This window comes from Pelodiscus sinensis, chromosome 24 (genome assembly GCF_052426305.1).
Source record: "Pelodiscus sinensis isolate ZL-2025 chromosome 24, ASM5242630v1, whole genome shotgun sequence".
Classification (NCBI taxonomy): domain Eukaryota; kingdom Metazoa; phylum Chordata; order Testudines; family Trionychidae; genus Pelodiscus; species Pelodiscus sinensis.
Window position 1 is genome coordinate 4,539,994 of NC_143075.1, and position 19,336 is coordinate 4,559,329.

At 44.6% G+C, this 19,336-nt stretch overlaps 1 protein-coding gene across 1 annotated transcript in view; it reads left to right on the forward strand.

The window, feature by feature from the left end:
* Positions 1 to 2,592: 2,592 nt before the first annotated feature.
* The window catches only part of WRAP73 (WD repeat containing, antisense to TP73), a 35,320-nt gene continuing 18,576 nt past the window's right edge, over positions 2,593 to 19,336 (forward strand). The window contains exons 1-3 of the mRNA XM_075906622.2: positions 2,593 to 2,979; positions 6,729 to 6,881; positions 7,467 to 7,583. Of these exons, the coding sequence (XP_075762737.2) occupies positions 2,611 to 2,979; positions 6,729 to 6,881; positions 7,467 to 7,583 (639 nt within the window). The 5' untranslated portion in view covers positions 2,593 to 2,610. The remainder of the gene's footprint in view (positions 2,980 to 6,728; positions 6,882 to 7,466; positions 7,584 to 19,336) is intronic.

Below are 19,336 nucleotides of genomic sequence, written 5' to 3' on the forward strand. Positions count from 1 at the left end.
CAGATACTGCAGGTAAACAGAGACTGGAGAAGCAGGGAGAATAAAACTCTCTGCTACAGAAATGAAAATAAAGAGCAAATTAAAAGCAGGAGAGAATTAGTAACACATATTTTGTCTTTAGTACAAGGGCTCCATTCGTTAGTGCAGAGAGGAATCCGTTTGCTTTTTGTAACCCTACATTGTAAAACTGACGATTTGCAGATTCAAAATACTCTTTTCTGCAAAGGTAGGCGATGCTAACTCCTTATTTTAATACCAGAGATGGTTCTGCAGAGCAGAGCTATTATTGTAGCACAGTGGGGACCTGACAACAAACAACATTACATTATTAATTATTATTATTATTATTATTAATATTAATAATAATAATAATAATAAAATAAAAACAACAAATAGTCTAGTAGCACCTTAAAGACTAACAAAACATCTAGTCTTCTAGTCTTTAAGGTGCTATTAGACTATTTGTTGTTTTTTAAGTTTTTTCTGTTACAGACTAACCCCTCTTGAATCTTAATAAATAAAATGTCATGCAGTCTTTATTTCGGCAAAACTCCCCAGGATAGAGCCCTTGAAATGACCAGTTGCGTATAAAAGTTTTGCTGATAGGACTTTGTATAGTATGAAGCTATCATATTTTATAGTATGAAGCCAGAAATATCTTGTTCTCCCTCCTTTATCTGCTATTTAAACAAATTCGGTAGGATTTGGTCACATAGTAATAAACATCTTCAGCAGAAAAGCATTGCATCCTTTTAAACAGTAACAGCACTTATTGTTGGGTCCAAATTTTAAACAATTCTTGGCCAAAAAAAATTTCTGAAAGGTTTAGCGGTGAATTCGTTGAAAAACGCATGTGTGACAATATAGTTATAGGTGGATGCTTGCAATCGGATTGTAAACAAAACATACAGCAGTGAGGTGTCAACAAAACCAACACAAACCAAAACCCCATCTCTGAATCGTCACATTAACTATAGCATCATTTATTTCTTATAGCTAAAAAGGTGAGAAAAAATTATTTACAATGATATTTAAAATATTGCCGAGGTAGGAAGGGAAAGATGAGGGTTTGGGATGATTGTATCGCAGAAAGGAGAGACTATTGAAGGGTAAAACTGGCAAAATTCATCGAAATGTATGGAAACAGATGTAAAGCTTTAGGAGTAGAACGAACATGTGATATTTCTTTACCTGGCTTGTATGAGTTTTGTATGCACGTATATAAATAACTGATACCAAAGATTCTCAGGCGTGCATTCCCAGGGAGGAGTTCGTTTCCACCTGAGACGTACAGACAGCTGGACAGGCAGCTGGCTGGACAGTTATCCCGCACGGACAGGATAAAAGTAAGGCGCTTGCTCTATAGCTGCAGGAGGCACCTGCAGATGGATTAACAGCGGCGTGACCAGATTAACGCAGATGTAGGCGCTGCGTGGCATTTCCCGGTGTTAGTCGGCACCAGCCGCATCCCGCAGTGAAACGAGAAGGATGTCCAGGAGGAGACACCCAGCTCTGGAGAGGTCACCAGTTCCCCTCCGTGCACAGTAGAGACGCCCCCCCACCTCTGTCCGAGCCACTGAATTACCTGGCCCCTCACTAGCGCCACGAGCTAGATAATAAATCAGGTGGGACCTCTGACAGTCCAGTCTCTGTGTGTCCCGAACAACAGAGCTCGCCGCAGCCATCTGTGTGTCTCCAACCCCGGCCTGTCCTCCCAGACCTCTCTCCATCCCCCTCACACCTGCCTGTCTCTCTGTCCCACACACACCCTGCTGTCTGTTACATGCAGACCTCTCCTGTCTGCTGTCTCTTCCACACTTACCTGCCAGTCTGTCCCATACACAGCCCCTCTGTCTCTCTATACCACACATACTCGCCTGTCCCACACTTACCCTGTCTGTCTGTCCCACATACCCCCACTCTCTGTCTGTCCCATAGATTCCCCTCTGTCTGTCTGTCCGACACATACCCCCTCTCTGTCTGTCCCATAGACTCCCGTCTGTCTGTCCGACACATACCCCCTCCCCTCTCTCTCTGTCTGTTCAATAGACTCCCCTGTCTGTCTGTCCGACACATACCCCCTCTCTCTGTCTGTCCCATAGACTCCCCTGTCTGTCTGTCCGACACATACCCCCTCTCTGTCTGTCTGTCCCATAGACTCCCCTCTGTCTGTCTGTCCGACACATACCCCCTCCCCTCTCTGTCTGTCTGTCCCATAGACTCCCCTCTGTCTGTCCGACACATAACCCCTCCCCTCTGTCTGTCCCATAGACTCCCCTGTCTGTCTGTCCCACAATCCCTTGCCCTCGCCATCCGTCTGTCTGGTGCCCCTGGGTCCGCCTCTCCACGCGGGTACACCGGCGCTGTGTGTCTGTGCAGTGGCCTGAGGGGGGTGTCCGAATTCCCCAGCGGGGTGTCAGGGCCCGTGCGGGGTGACCCCGTGCGGTGCAGGCGGGCTCTATGGCGCCACAGTTCACAAAGCGGGGGGCGGGGGGCGCTCCAGGGGGATATTCTCCGCCATGGGGGGTGTGGGGAAATCCCTGTGTCTGCGACCCCCAACCCCGGCCCGGACTACAACTCCCAGGCTGCCCCGGGGCGGGCCCGGCCCCAATGGGCCCCCCTCCTGCCCTGCCCGCTTCCGGCGCGGGGAGGCGGTTAGCGGCGGCCCGGAGCGGGCGGGCGGGTTTGAATCCGGCGGCGGCTGCGCCCTCCCCCTCCCCGCCTCGAGGCGCGGCCCGGCCCGGCCCGGCTGCCGTTCCCCGCGGGGCCGCGTTGTCAGGGCAACGGGGCAGGCCGCGCTGGGGCCTGGCTGCCCGCAGCGGCCCCTGGGCCAGGCTCCCTGCGGGGCGAGCTCACGCCGCCCCCCCCATCCCCGGGCCGCGACCCTGCGCGCCGGAGCCGGGGGCCGCCATGAATTTCTCGGAGGGGTTCAAGCTTTCCAGCCTGCTGTGCAGGGTCTCGCCCGACGGCCGGTGCCTGGTGAGTGGCCCCGCGCGGGGGGGTCTGGGTCAGCCTGGCCGAACAAAAGCCCGGGCGCGGCCCCCTTCCCCAGAGCTCCCAGCTTGGTCTCCGAAATCTTGGGGGGGGAGGGGCGGGGTGCCCCCCCCACCCGCTCTGCAGCCCCCCCCCCCCGCTCTGCAGCCCCCCCCCCCCCACCCGCTCTGCCTGTCCTGAGCAAGGCGCTCTTGGGGTGTGTTTTGGTTTTGTCCCCCCTCCCATCTCTGTGTGGAATAAATGTTGTTGTGTGCACGGATGTGCACCACCAATAGAAACACACGCTATGGGCGCTCTGCTAATCAGCTGGGGAGGCACCTGAATCTCTCCTGAGTGGCTGCCCAAGCGTTCAGCGCGCATAGGGAACACTGGTCCTGAGTCTTTCTCATGAGCTGGGAGACGTTCCCATCAGCTTCGTGTAGAATCGGTTCTATCGACAGGAAATGTCTAACGAAAGCCAGGGACAGTTTGTAGATGCACGTGGGCCAGTGAATCTCTAGTCAAAAGGTACTCACTGCAAATAAAAGTCTCAGGGGGTAACTGGGTTAGTGTGTAACACGAACAGTCCTGTGGCACCTTAGAGACCTAACAAATAACTAGATAGCTATATAGTATATAGTATCGTGCGTTTACATGGGTAAACCCCACTTCTTCAGATGAGATGAGCTTGAGTGGAGGGAAAAAAAGGGGGACCCTCAGAATAAGAAGGGAGAAGGAAAAATAAGTACCTGTCAATTATAGTGCCTGTGCTAATGAAGCTGATAGAGAAGGTGCAACATGAACACTCTAATTCACTATTTTTTCCCCCTTCTTCCTGCCCCCTCCCCATCCCCTATTTATTTTGGAACTGGACTTTTAATACTCCATTCATCTGAGAAAGTGTGTTGTGCCCACGAATGCTCATGATACCATCTGCATGTTTTGTTAGTCTTTAAGGTGCTGCTCAACCAGTGTTTATTAAACTATGTTCCGCAGAACATTGGTGTTCCGCGAAGAACTTGCAGGTGTGCCGTGACCTCTTCTTTGTTTTTGTGGGTTTTTTTGTGAGACTACAATTTTTTTAAAGAAAATGTTCATAGGTGTTCCACATAAAAAATACTATTGTTTGGTGTTAGGGGATAAAATGGTGACCTTGGCCTCTGTCTGTCAGAGGCTGGAGAGGGATGGCAGGAGACAAATCACTTGATCATTGTCTTCGGTCCACCCTCTCTGGGGCACCTGGTGCTGGCCACTGTTGGTAGACAGGATACTGGGCTAGATGGACCTTTGGTCTGACCCAGTATGGCCATTCTTATGTTCTTATGTGTTCTGTGGTGTCAAAAAGTTTAAGAAATACTATGCTAGACTATTCATTGTTTTTTAAGTTTTTCCAACAAAAGGTCTGGTAGCACTTTGTAGACTAACAAAATATGTAGATGGTATCATGAGCTTTCATGGGTACAGCCCACTTCTTCAGATGACCAAGTTATGAGTTTAGGTGCCAGGTGGCTGGTTGCATGCAGAAGCTGCTCTGGCAACAGCCCCTGTTGATGGCCAGCCCTGTCTGCTGTGAATAGGGTCTGATGCTTTAAGCCAAGTCCCTTCAGCATTGGTTCCTGTTTCCTGTCCCCCTTGCTGCCTCTGATACAGTAAAGCGAGTAGTTGAGTGTTCGACTACCTGATAAGCTTAGCATTAGTTGACTACTCAACTACTTGGTTACATCCCTATAGCAGATCACTTAGTTTTTTGTAGTCAAATCCTTATGCTTTGTGAGTTTTCTATACTGCAGGCAGGGCCGGATTAAGGCGGGGGCTAGCCCGGGACACCAACCTATGGGGGGCGCCTGATGGCAGCTGTAAGGTGCGCAGCGTGCCGGGGGACAGAGCCGTGCATGTGCTGTGCGCCCGGGGGTGGAGCTGTGCATGCGTCGCGCTGCTGTTCCCCGGGGCGCAGGAATGGCTTGAGCCGACCCTGACTGCAGGTGATACAAAAGCATGAGTAACTTCAAAAAAAATTAGTTTTAGCAAAATAGTTTAGTGAGCAGTTTAGTTACAATACATAAACTTCTCAAGTATCAAATTCTGTTTTGCTCTAAGAATTGTAAAGATAGAGTAATACTAAGTATTATAGTGACACCCACTGGTGATGTTTCTTCCTTACTTGCAGTCACATTAGTTTCAAGATACAAACTACCCTTTGAACTGATAGACTGTCAGACACAATCTCAGCCCAGAAATTGAATTTTCAGGGTCAAAAGTGTTCCCAGTGACTTCAGTGGGACAAAGATGTGGCCTTCAGTGTAATTAAACTAAAAATTGCAAATGTTCTAATGCACTGATTTAGTTAATTTGTTAAAACACAAAAAATTGCAAAGTTTAAACCCATGTATGGTTTGAAGAAGATGATTTTCAAGACCTTGAGACCTTGATCTTGTGGGAGTTGTCTGTTGAGCAATTGCTTACATGTGTGTTACTTCACTTGCCTGTTGTTAACTTAATCCAGAATGAGGCATTAGCCAATTTTTTTTATTAAAAAGAAAATGTTAAATGGAAGAAAAATAGTTCTGAAAGATAGGTGCAATTGAGGTATAATTAGTAGTACTGGAGCAAATAGATATTTTTCCTTACTTTTATAGACCCTAATCCTGAAAATACTTAGACTGCTAATCAAGTTTTATAACTAAAGATTGAACCTCTAGTCCAGCACTCCCTGGTCCCGCAACATCTGTGGTCTGCCATGATTTTAGTTAGAGAGGTGTCCACTTATTATAGGTATGGCCAGGTTTCCCGTGATCCCATAAAGTTTGTTTACAGACCCCAGTCCTGGCTTTGAGTTTCTGTTCTGTTGTTTAAATTTACCCCTAAATGTCTTCTAAGAGTCCAGCAAGCAGGGGCAGTGTTGGTAATGCAGCTAGACAATATTGACCGCCTGTGATCCAACAAATTCTCTTGTTTGGCAGCAGTCAGGTCCCAAGGATGCCCGATTAGAGAGGTTCAACCTGTAGTATAATTATAACAGCCCACTTTTTTCCTCCTCTATCTTTGTTTGCTTTCTTTATGCATTTGATGGTGCTGTCTGCTTCCTGTGTTTTAAAGGTATAGCAGAAGTGCAATATCTGAAGCTATTTTAACTCATTTTTGAATTTTGTCTAGATGTAAGTTAGAACATAAGAACGTCCGTACTGGGTCAGAACAAAGGTCCATCTAGCCCAGTATCCTGTCTGCTGACAGTGGCCAGCACCAGGTGCCCCAGAGAGGGTGGACCGAAGACAATGATCAAGCGATTTGTCTCCTGCCATCCCTCTCCAGCCTCTGACAAACAGAGGCCAGGGATTGTGTCAATTTAAAAAAAAACAAAACAGTTTTTGTGATAGAAATGTTTTGAAATGTGTTTTACTTTTAAATGTAAAACAAATTTAGTACATTTTTCAATAAAAAGTTAACCTGAAATCAAACATTTCCATCCTGCAGCCTTAAACACACAGGAGAGTTCTGTAAACTCTTACATTAATACCATCATTTTTTTTTAAACACATGCCTTGGATTAATCCCTTTTCACCTTCTTTTTCAATTGATCATATGGCTTGTAAACGAACAAATCCAAAAGTATACATCATAGTGCATCCCAAGCATCTAAATTCTAGATCAGTGTGGTGGAGTGTGATTGATACAGCACAAGTCTGAGAACTGAAGTCTCAGTTAATAAGTCTGATATGGGTGCATCAGCTAAGCTGTTTATTTTTGTTTGCATTCAGGCTTCATGTGTGCAGTACCGTTTGATAGTTAGAGATGTGAACAGCCTCCAGATCCTTCAACTGTACACTTGCCTGGATCAGATCCAGTACATAGAATGGTCGTCTGACTCTCTCTTTATATTATGTGCCATGTACAAACGAGGGATTGTTCAGGTAAGCACAGATACAGCATGGCATATTGTTCCTGTTTAGAATTTACTAACTGCTAAATTGGGAACTTCTAATGTCAAGCACTAATTGAGTGTCTTTGCCAAAGTAACTGACACTCTGATTAATAGCTCACTATTTGAAGTAAGCTGAGTTTGCTACTGTTTGTCAAAACCTTGATTTAAAATTCTGTTTTTTAGTCTGAAGACAAATAACACCAGAATAAAAACAGTTGGAACAAATCGATAAAAACAAAAAGGCTGCTACAAAAGTATCTCATGCATCTATTTCAGAAGGAAATACATGCAGACTTTTATTAAAGGGAGCAAAAGATTTAAAAAAGATGTCTAGTCAGAAAACATGACAGATGAAAATATGCTTTATGACTTGTGTTAATGCACAGAGATGTGCTGCTTACTTTTGTAATGGTATCCAGCGCCAGTCCTTCATGGCCAAAGGCTTTCAAAGGTTTCCTGACGTTCGTGGTATGTGTTGATGGAATTTCTTTCTTAGTTGTAGCGTGGTTCTTGGAGGAGAGGAGAGTTTTGACGAGCTATTTAGTTTGCTGAACTGACTGGTGTCTCTGACTAGGTCTGGTCCTTGGAGCAGCCAGACTGGCACTGCAAGATTGATGAAGGGTCAGCAGGATTGGTGGCTTCGTGCTGGAGTCCGGATGGCCGTCATATTCTCAATACAACTGAGTTTCACGTAAGCGTGAAGTCATGATTGTTCTGTAAAGTATCACATTACTTTCTGCAAATGGCTCCTAAAATAACCCAACGCTCTTAAAGCTCTACTATTATATTAATCAATGAATATGTAATTTTTTCTCAATTTTAGATCAATTCTGATTTAATCATTGCTAAATTCTTTTACAGTTTGCTTTTTTAGTTTGTGATGAAAAAGTGGAATATGGATCACTTATGCCTTTCAAAATGAAATTATGCATTTTAAAACATGATAAACTGGCATTTATGCAAAGGGACATATAACAAATATGATCTGAAATTCAGATTTAGGCAAAAAATAAATACATGTCTGTTCATAGATTTTTGGAAAAGTTTGTTTCTATAACTCTAAGAACAGTTATTTTGAAATTTCTTCTGCAAAAGCATTAAGAGTCTGGAAGTGATAGTAATCTAACTGATTTTCTTCATCAAAGCTGAGGGATGCAAAAAGTAAGGGTAAGCATGAAAAGTAATACGTGAACAACATTTTAACAAATTTCTGCTTTAGTAATTTAATGTGAGCTGAGTAATATAGGTTTATATAGCATGCTTTTAATAAAAATAAGGCAATATTGTTTAGATCAATTAATCATGGAATACTAGAACTGGAAGGGACCTTGAGAGGTCATCGAGTTGAGTCTCTTGCCCTTACAAACAAGAAGCAATGGGCTTAAATTGCAGCAAGGGAGGTTTAGGTTGGACATTGGGAAAAACTTCCTAACTGTCAGGATGGTTAAGCACTGGAATAAATTGCCTAGGAAGTTCTGGAATCTCCATAACTGGAGATATTTAAGAGGAGGTTGTATAGACATCTATCAGGGATGATCTTGATGATGCTTGGCCCTGCTATGAGGGCAGGAGACTGGACTTGATGATCTCTCAAGGTTCCTTCCAGTTCTAGTGTTCTATGAGTCTATGATTAATTGATCTAAACAACATTGCCTTATTTTTATTAGAAGCATACTATATAACCCTATATTACTCAGTTCACCTTAAATTACTAAAACAGAAATTTGTAATTCATGTAAAACTTTTCATGCTTATGCTTACTTTTTATATCCCTCAGCTTTGATGATGAAAATCAGTTGATTACTGTCACTTCCAGACTCTTAATGCCTTCGCATTACTTCTGAGACTTAGTTTGACCTGCAGAGAGTTCCACACATGCGTGACTAATCAAATGAGTAACTTTTATTGATTTCATGGAACTTCTTGCAGTACTAAAATTAACCATGTATTAGTGCTTGCAGGGTAAGGGCCTTAGTCTGTAATCATAGCCAAGATGTGCCTTAGGGGAGTTTAGTCCATATGAATGTGGTTTGAAGCTCATTGTAAACAATGGGCGGGGGTTCATAGGCGTTTTCAGAACTATTTGATTTGACCTGGGCTCAAAGCACTAAGGGTTTGTCTACACTAGCCCCCTAGTTTGAACTAGGGAGGCTAATGAGGGTGACCGAAATTGCAAATGAAGCATGGGATTTAAATATCCCGTGCTTCGTTAGCATGTTCCCGGGCGGTTGCCATTTTGGAAACTGACTAGCCCAGGATAACTGCCCGCGTCTACATGCGGCAGTGAAACGGGAGTTCGAAGTAAACCCCTAACTCGAATTAGCTGTTGCTTCTCGTGGAATGAGGTTTTGTTCTGTGAGTGGACAGCAGAGAGTTAATGTGAGCCTTGAATACTAACATTTCCAAATGTGCGAGTGAAATTGAATACAACCAGACAATATTTTCCTTTTCTCTCACTCTCTCACACACACATGAGTTTTTGGTGTCAGATGTAGTCAGAATACTGGGTTTTTTACTATGTATCAGCGCTACTTTTCTTTTTTCCAGAGGACTGGGGTGACCGTAGGTTAATGAATACAGGAACACGCTTTCTCAGTACTGATTGTCCTTCGTGAGGATTAAAATGAGTCCAGTTGTTCAAACTAAAGACAGACATGTGTCTAACAGGCAGGATTGTTGTGTAGCTTGAGTAACCAAAAACTTTGGGTGGCTCCTGCTGCTGCATGATACGGGAAGGTGTATAATGGCATGTGCATGTGTGGGTGGACTAGTGAGTATTTTTTACCGCCTCTCAGAACTCAATTTGACCCTGCAGGATTTCATGTAAGCTTTGCCAAGTTGTCATCTGTGCTGGGATAGGCTTTCTCTCTAGCTGTAAACGGGTTGCTAAATTAACTTGGGTCAGACAGCTGCTTGGGTTATGCTAGTGTCTGTGTTGTGTTTACTCTCGAATACACTAAGTCCATAGTCTCTACTGGGACAGACAGGGCAGGAGACAGGAACTATCAGGATACTTAATATCATTGTATTATGTGCATTATCAAGTTGAGGGATCATTTATAGGTTCCATGTTAACCCATACTATACAGGTTTGGTAGTCTGACATTTTCATGTAGCATTCACTAAGGGTACGTCTACACTACAGAGTTAGTTCGAACTAACTTAGTTCGAATTAGTTCGAACTAGCTTAGTTGGAATTAACTAACGCGTCTAGAACTAAAAACTAGTTTGAATTAGCGTTTTGCTAATTCGAACTAGCATGTCCACATCGAGTGGACCCTGAACAGGGCTTAAGGATGGCCGGAAGCAGTGCCGGCAGGGCATCAGAGGAGGACTTAGAGCATGGAGATGCTGTCTCAGGCTAGCCGAGGGCTGCGCTTAAAGGGACCCGACCCCCACCCCGGACAGACAGTTCTCAGGGGTGCCCCACTTGAAAACCAGTCCTGGCTTGGAGTGCCCGGAGTGCCCACACTGGGCACATCACAGCACTCGGCCATCAGACCGGCTGCACTTGCCACAGGCTGCCATCTGGGGAGAGGGGGCAATTGGGGAGCTGCAGGAGAGCTTCCACCCCCAGAAGCCTGCAGAGCCAGCCCAGTCCTCCCCATCGGGGGCTCATACCCCATTCCTCCCTCACCTCCTTCCACTTACCCTTCCCTAGCCCCCCTTCCTGATGTACAAAATAAAGATAACGTTTCTTCCAACATGGGCTCTGTCTTTATTGAACAAAACTGGGGGAGACTGGGAAAAGGAGGTGGGAGAGGGGAAGAGAAAGGCTGGGAGAGGGGAGGGCAACTACAATGATCAGGGGTTGGGAACAGGTCCCAGATGAAGAGAGGCTAAAGAGACTGGGACTTTTCAGCTTAGAAAAGAGGAGACGGAGGGGGGACAGGGTAGAGGTCTCTAAAAGCAGGGATTGGGTGGAGAGGGTGCATTCAGAAAAGTTCTTCATGAGTTCCCATAAAGAAGGACTAGAGGACACCAAAGGAAAGGAATGAGTAGCAGGCTTCAAACTAGTAAGAGAAAGTTGTTCTTCACAAAGCAAATAGTTAACCTGTGGAACTCCTTGCTGCAGGAGGCTGTGTAGGCTACAACTAGAACAGAGTTGAAAGGGAAGTGAGATCAAGTCATGGAGGTTGGGTCCATGGAGTAGTCTTAGCCAGGGGGTAGGAGTGGTGTCCCTGCCCAAAGTTTGTGGAAGACTGGAGAGGGATGGCACGAGACAAATGGCTTGGTCACTGTCTTCGGTCCATCCCCTCCAGGGTCCCTAGGGTTGGCTGCTGTCGGCAGACAGGCTACTGGGCTAGATGGACCTTTGGTCTGACCCAGTACGGCCATTGTAAGCTCAGGGTCGGGGGGGTCTCAGTGGACCCCCTTGATTTTCATGCACACCTGCTCCTGGGTGGCCAGGCTGGCAGCTCTCCTGCCCTAGACGGCCACTTTCCTGTGCCTAGTGCGGAGATCGTGGACGAGGTCCACGATGTCTGCACTAGCCCAGGAAGGTGCCCGCCTCTTGCGGTCCCGGGTAAGCTCCCGGGAGCCGCCAGCCTGGTCCCGGGAAGAGGGGGTGGGCTGGGGGACATTGGGTGGGTGGCTCTGTGCCGTGCCAGATGCAGGGTCTGCTGGCTGGGTGCTGGCAGGCTTGCATCTGGCACGGGCACCGTAGCCAGTCTGTGGCCCTTTAAGGGGTCCGGGGCCGGGAGGGGGGCAGACGAGTTTCCCTGGTGTTGGCCAGAGTGGCCACCAGGGAAACCTGGGGAGGGCTAGCCTCCCACTAGTTCGAATTAAGGGTCTACACAGCCCTTAATTCGAACTAGTAAGTTCGAACTAGGCTTAATCCTCGTAAAATGAGGTTTACCTAGTTCGAGCTAAGCACTCCGCTAGTTCGATTTAAATTCGAACTAGCGGAGCGCTAGTGTAGCGCCTATGAATGTTAGTTCGAACTAACATCCGTTAGTTCGAACTAACATTGTAGTGTAGACATACCCTAATTGACTGATACTGGTAATTTTTTCAGGTCGACATGAGATCCAAGATAGGTTCATTTATTTCTTTTCATACTCTTACTATAAAGGTTTTTTTTAAAGGTGATTGTAATACTTTGTTTCTAGCTACCTATACAATTTATAATTTTGTGTAACTAAACTGCATGAGTTATTTTCATAGCGGGTGTTCTGTGTGATATATGAATTATAAACAAAGTGTAATAAATAACATTGATTTTTTTTTTCCTGACCTGCATACAAGAAATCAACATCTAACTTAAAATATAAGGAGGACTTTCCATGAATACTTCAAAACCCATCACTACTTATGGGGTGCAAAATCAGTAGTGGATACCTTTGAGAGACATAGCATTATGCTGTATGTGTCTAAGGTTAAAGCAAATCTAACAGTTTCAGTTTAAACAAATTTTATTGCAAATGAGAATCCTTCATATATACACACACACATGCATGTGCGTACACCCCCCATATATCTGAGTTTGAATGTTATGGCACAACATCCAGTAACACAAAATGCTATAGGTAGCATAGAATAGTTCAACTGGAAGGGAACTCAGAGGTCTTCTAGACCCGTTCCCTGCACTGATGGTAGGACTAAGTATCATCCAGATCAGGGGCAGGCTAGATGCTGCCCACAAAGTCTTTTAATTTGGCTCTCCTGCTCAGCATGGAGCAGTTCTGCTCAAAGTGGCTAGCTGCTCCCTGTGGTTCTCTGTGCTGTGGGAGGGAGGGGAGTGGCTTCATGTGCTGCCCTGTTACCCAGCAAAATCAATCCACTCCTATTGGCTGGAAACCACCCAATGGGAGCAGAGAGGTTTTGCTGGGGGTGTGGCAGTGCAGCACAATTTCTTAGCTCCTGTCCGCTGGTTTCTGGCCAGTAAATGCTAAGAGATTTTGCTGGGTTGGGGCAGCGTGGAACAGCCAGCTGGGGGGCTGCTGGCAAGCAGGAAGCCTGCTTGACAGTGGTCCTGGCCAGGATCTGCTTAGGTAAGCACCTCTCAGCCAGAGCCTGCCTCTGGCACCCTATCCTCTCCTACACCTAACTTCCTCCCAGATCCTGCATCCCCTTTTCTCTACCTGTCCCCTAGGTCAGAATCCTTTCATCACCCATATTCCTTTCCAGTCCCTGCACCCCACTACCCTTCCCCTGATCACAACCCCCTTTTTCACCCAAACTCCCTCTCAGACTCCACACTCTCCTGTATCCCAGTCTCCTACCCCAAGCTTCTTTCTGCACCTAATCTCTGTCCCAGATCTTACACCTCCTTCATAGAAAAATGCAGCCCGTGACCATTTACTAAAAGCTCAGAGTGGGCCTCAATGAAAAATTATTGCCCACCCAATCGAGACCATCCCTGAAGGTGTTTGTCTAACCTGCCCTTAAAAATCTCCAATGACAGATTCTAACTTTAACATCTAACACTTTACACATGACACAATTGAAACATGCAGAATGGAACCCAGTTCTACTCAGTGACCAGTCTTACTGACATTGTGTATAGAGAAGTCCTCTTTTTCCTTGTATTTTATCTTTTGCTAAGTAATGCCTAGCATTGTCATTTAAACTGGATATATCATAACTATCCATATAAAACAAGCTAAACATAAATCACTTACACTAATGTATATAGTGTCTTCTCCAGGCTTTGCTGTGTAGTCTTTAATCGCAGTTAACCTATGCTTTATTGACTAAATCTCTTAGAAAACGTTATTCACTGCTCAGCAATTTTTTCAATTCTGAATTTGGTCCACTGAATTCAGCATCCAGCACACAATCTCATTATGGATAAGAGCAAATAATAACAAGTCAGAAGGACCAGCTGGTATTCACCCAAGAGTTCTGAAGGAACTCGAAAGTGAAACTGAGGAAATATGAACTGTAGTACAGACAGTCCCCGGGTTACGTACAAGATAAGGACTGTAGGTTTGTTCTTAAGTTGAATTTGTATGTAAGTCGGAACTGGCGTCCAGATTCAGCCGCTGTTGAAACTGACCAGCAGCGGCTGAATCGGACATGCCTGGGGCAGAGCAGCTGGGGTGCTGCTGGGTTGGTCCAGTAGCGCTGCACCTCGGCGCTGTGGGACCAACCTGGCAGCCCCCCAGCTGCTCTACCCCAGGCGTCGGCGAGAAAAGCCTGGTCTGCTGGTCCGCGGTGAGAAAAGCCGCTCCGCGTCTCCCTGGTCTGCTGGGGGGGGGGGGGGGGGGCGCTTGCTCCGCGTCTCCCTGGTCTGCTGGGGGGAAGTGCCCCCCGCGCCGCCGGAGGCGGCGACAGTGGGGGAGGCTCCCCCCCCCCTCCCCGGTTCGTAACTAGGGGTCCGTCATAAGTCGGACTGACGTAACCCGGGGACTGCCTGTATATAACCTATCATTTGAATATGCTTCTATACCAGATGATTGGAGGATAGCTGATGTGATAACAATTTTTAAAAGTCTCCAGAGGCAATCCCACCAGTAAGCTGGTAAATCTAACTTGAGTACCAGGCAAACTGGCTGAAACTATAGTAGAGAACAGAATTATCAGATTCATAGATGAACACAATTTGTTGGGGAAGAAACAACATCGTTTTTGTTAAGGGAACTCCTGCCTCACCAATTTACTAGAATAGTCAGTTTTCAGAGTGGAGGGAGGTAAATAGTAGTGTCCTTCAGGGATCAGTACTGGGATTAGTACTGTTCAACATACTCATAAATGATCTAGAAAAAGGGATAAACAGGCAGCTGGCAACATTTGTGGAGGATACAAACCGATTCAAGATAGTTAAGTCCCAAGAAGACTGTAAAGAGTTACAAAGGGTTCTAACAAAACTGACCGACTGTGCCACAAAATGGCAGATGAAATTCAGTGTTGATAAATGCAAGGTAATGCACATTGCAAAATGTAATTACAACTATACATATATAATGATGGTTTAAATTAGCTGTTAACATTCAAGAAAGAGATTTGGTGTAATTGTGGATAGTTCTCTGAAAACATTCATACATTGTGCAGCAGCAGTCAAAGCTACCAATGATGAAAATCCTTAGGGAAGGGAGAGATATCACAGAAAATGTCATATTGCCTCTCTCTAAACCCATGGTATATCCACATCTTGAATACTGTGAGCTGATGTGATCACACCAATCTCAAAATTGTATTGGAATTGGAAAAAGTTCAGAAAAGGGCAACAAAAATGATTAGGGGGTATGTAACGGCCTTTGTATGAGAGATGATTAAAACTGGGACTTTTTAGCTTGGAAAAGAGACAACTAAGGGGGGGGGAGATATGATAGGGGTGTATAAAATCATGACTGGTGCAGGGAAAGTAAATAAGTGTTTTCTTTTCATTGTTGTACTTAAAAGAAGTACTCGGGATCTTTTTCAGGGGGGTAAGGCAACATGCCACATTTATTGAACATACATAGATCAATCATATGCATATGATACATCACACTCATGCACTCTCTCTCACACACACACAAGCACACTCCATCTTGTTGTTACCAAAAGTTGCTTCCCCCTAACTGCACTGGCCAGGTGAGTTAGATGGGGGAGGGGCGGAGCCAGGCTTCTGCTGATCCGGATCGATGCTCCCATGTTGACAAGACGAAAACCCGGGGTCCCTCTGCAAGATGCCTCCTATTTATCCCTCTCATGCAGCCAATTAGTCATCACCTCGCCTTTCCTAATGCTGCTTCAAAGAGAGTTCTTCCAAGGGCAGGCACTTGCTGCTTGACTCCCAATGAGTCTGTATGTCCAGTCTTCTTAACGAGCTCACTTTACAGGTATTGTCTTGGATCTTGCTCCCAGACTGCTGGAGATGTTCACCTTTCATTCTCCATTCACACCTCATTCATTTCAACAGGACAGTCAAGGAAAGAGGAGAGCTCAAAAGACATTTTTTCTTACAAGATTGATATATCTTAACATTTCTCCTATAACTTTGTATTACAGAGATTCTATAAGAACACTTAACAAAGATCTATCTGAAAGGACAAGATCTTAATACAAAGTATAATATTACAGGGATTTATCCACATCATAACGCAAGAACTAGGGGTCACCAGGTAAAATAAATAAGCAGCACATTTAAAATAAACAGAAGGAAGTACTACTTCACACAACCCATAACCCGTGGAACTCTTTACCAGAGGATGTTATGAAGGCCAAGCTATAACAGTGTTTAAAAAAAGAACTAGGTAAGTTCCTAGAGCAGTGTTTCCCAATTTTATTTGGCCACGGAACCCTTTTCAGCTCAAAATAATTTCAAGGAACCCCTAGGGTTCCCAGAGTAAAATTTGGCAAGAAAAATAAACAAACCCGTCAGAATTGATCGAGGGGGAAAAAAACCCCCTGCAAAATATACTCTCTTTAAGAGGGGGCGGGGCAATGCCACATTCTCGTGGAACCCTTACTTTGACTTCACGGAACCCCGGAGTTCCACGGAGTACCAGTTGTGAAACACTGTCCTAGAGGATAGGTCCATCAATGGCTATTAGTCAGGATACACAGGTATGCAAAACCATGCTCTGAAGTATCCCTAGCATGTGATGGCTGGAAGTTGGAAATGGGAGATGGGATAGATCACTTGATTATCTTCTGTTCATTCCCTCTGAAGCACCTGGCATTGGCTATCCTTGAAAGACAGAAGGTGCATTGGGCTAGATGGAGCATTAGCATGGCTATTCTTTTGTTCTGGTGTATATTTGTTAGAATATGATGTATATAAAAGGTGCAAAACTTTTGCAGTTATACTTAAAAAAGAAGTTAAGGAATGTGGAAGTTATAGTCTTCATAGAAATGTTAATCTAAGCAAGTTGCATTGTATTTATTACATTTAATAATGGGAGTTAAAAGTTCCTAGGGATTTATTGTGTTCCCTGCTCCTCATGCCGCAGTAACAAACTTTGGTTTTGCTTGTAATATCTTCAATTAAAAAAAAAAACAAAACCAAAACCACCATACCCGATCATGTGTGACGTAACACTTACTAGGAGAGCATCAGAATCTCGAAAAAAAACAGTGAACGAGGGTAGAAGTAACAAAACAATATAGATATGCAGAGCTTAATCCTGCAAGCCTTCTTCAGATGTGAAGAGCTTTCAGATTTGCTCTTGTAACTTGCATTTCTAGGATTGGGTTCGGCGTGTGGGTGTGTTGCGTTGCAGTAAGACAGTCCTGTAAATTGTCCAAGATGCTGGTCAGATTGAGATATTGTAAACTGTGATATAAAAGGTGTAACCCTTTATTAGGGACTGACACCATACCCGCTTGCTGTCACTGAGCATACTCCCAAGTGCTTTCAGTCGGTTATAATTAGAGCCCTGCACATCCACAGATATTCATGGTATCTGCATCAGTGGCTCATTTTTTGCAGCTACAGATGCGGCTACAAATTTTGTATCTGCACAAGGCTCTACTTGTAACTTTCTTTGTATAAAAAATTCCCTTTTGTATCACACACACAGTACCACATAACAGTGTAAAATAAGGGCTGGGTACAGGGAAAGTTTTCAGCTTGATTTTTTTATCATCCAGGGTGCATTGAACTGATCTCAAGTTGTTGATTGTAGCTGCCTTAGTGTGATTAGAGTCTGCAAAAAGTGACTCTCTTAATGGTATTGTGAGGTTCCATGTTTCTGTTTCAGTGACTCCAGATCACTCCGGATTAATTACAGATCTAAAAGATGTACTTCTAACTACCAGCTCTGCAAACTCAGCCAAGCATATAAGTCAGGCTGGATTCCTTCTGGCTCACGTAGAAATCTTAGTTAATAATTCTGTTGACTCATGAAATTGAATAGAAATCATTTGTCTCCTATAGTCATTAGAGACGTAAAATCCTGATTAAACAGTTAATGGGTTAACTGATTAAGCAGAATCCCGCTCCTGCCCGCAGCAGACAGCTCCCAGGTACTGGTTAACTGGTACCCAGTACGCATCATTTGGTAAGAGTGATGTGATGCTTACAGGTTAATTGGTTGCCCATTCACATGCCTAGTAGTTATATTTATATTTTGTACAGGTTGAACCTCTCCAGTCTGGCACCCTCAGGACCTGACTGGTGCTGAACCACGGGAGGTCAGTATAGTCTAGCAGCATTACCAATGCTTCCACTGCTTACTGGGCTCTTAGAAGACATTGAGGGATAAATTAGAGCTAAATAATAGCACAGAACACTGAGAGCCAGGAATGGTGGTTGTAAACAAATTTTACAGGAATGCAGGAAATTTGGCCACGCCCGTGATAAATGGAAGTCCGGCTAACTAAAATCATGCTGGACCACAGATGTTGCCAGACTAGAGAGTTTCAACCTGTAGTATGTATCAGAGGGGTAGCCGTGTTAGTCTGAATCTGCAAAAGCGGCGAGGAGTCCTGTGGCACCTTATAGACTAACCGAAGTGTTGGAATATAAGCTTTCGTGGGCAAAGACCCACTTCATCACATGCATGTGGCATACATCTGACGAAGTGGGTCTTTGCCCACAGAAGCTTATGCTCCAACACTTCGGTTAGTCTATAAGGTGCCACAGGACTCCTCGCCGCTTCAGCCTGTAGTATGCTCACTTTATCCCCACCCTAAACAGCTGCAGTTCAGAACAAGGCAGGAGTTCAGATCCGAAGAGAGAAAAGACAATTTTTTTCATAGTCCATTTTCAGAGCAGAATTACACTTTCAAGAAAACTTGTGCTTATTGCTATATTAATATAACAGCCTAGTAGCAGCTACCAGTGGGAAAACAAATATTGTGCTAGATAGCTGGCATCTTATTATAATGTCTTTTTGTATGCATGTTGCATAGTGTGGGAGTCTGTGTCTTGAAGAGAACTCAGCTAGAATATAAGGAAGGGCAAAGTATATGCTTGTAATTAGCTGTATAATGCAGATTGTTTTTTGGGACTTATAGGTTATTGTCGTATCCCACCCATTCTGCAGTTTATGCCTACTTGATACATTCATTTTTTCCACTTCAAAATTCTTGTAGCTAATTCACTCTCCGGATTCCTGGGGGGGGGGGGGGTCTCCACTTTTGCATTGACACTCCCGTGTTTGCCAAATTACAATACAACAATAGTAACAGAAAGTCATCCAATGTTTCCATTAGGAATCCTATTTTATGAACTGACTATTTCTGCATTTTCTAAGTCGGTGAGGGAATTGATGCCAGTGAATCTACTGCAAAGTACAGCCATAGTTTTTAAAAAATATGCTTTTTGTGCATATTGGAGCTAATCCTTCATAATTGTAAATGGCTATTTTGGTTGAAAAATACTTTCTGTTAAGGAATGTGCCCTGAATAATCCTCTGAAATCTTGTGCTGATAGAATCAGCTATGTAAGGAGGCCTTGTGACCTAGTCAAGTCTGGGACAAAAGTTAACAGTCACTTGAGATGCAAGATTGTTTAAAAGTGTGCTTTTTGTCTCGTGAAAATCAGCAGTCTCACACCTGCCTGAAGCTGTC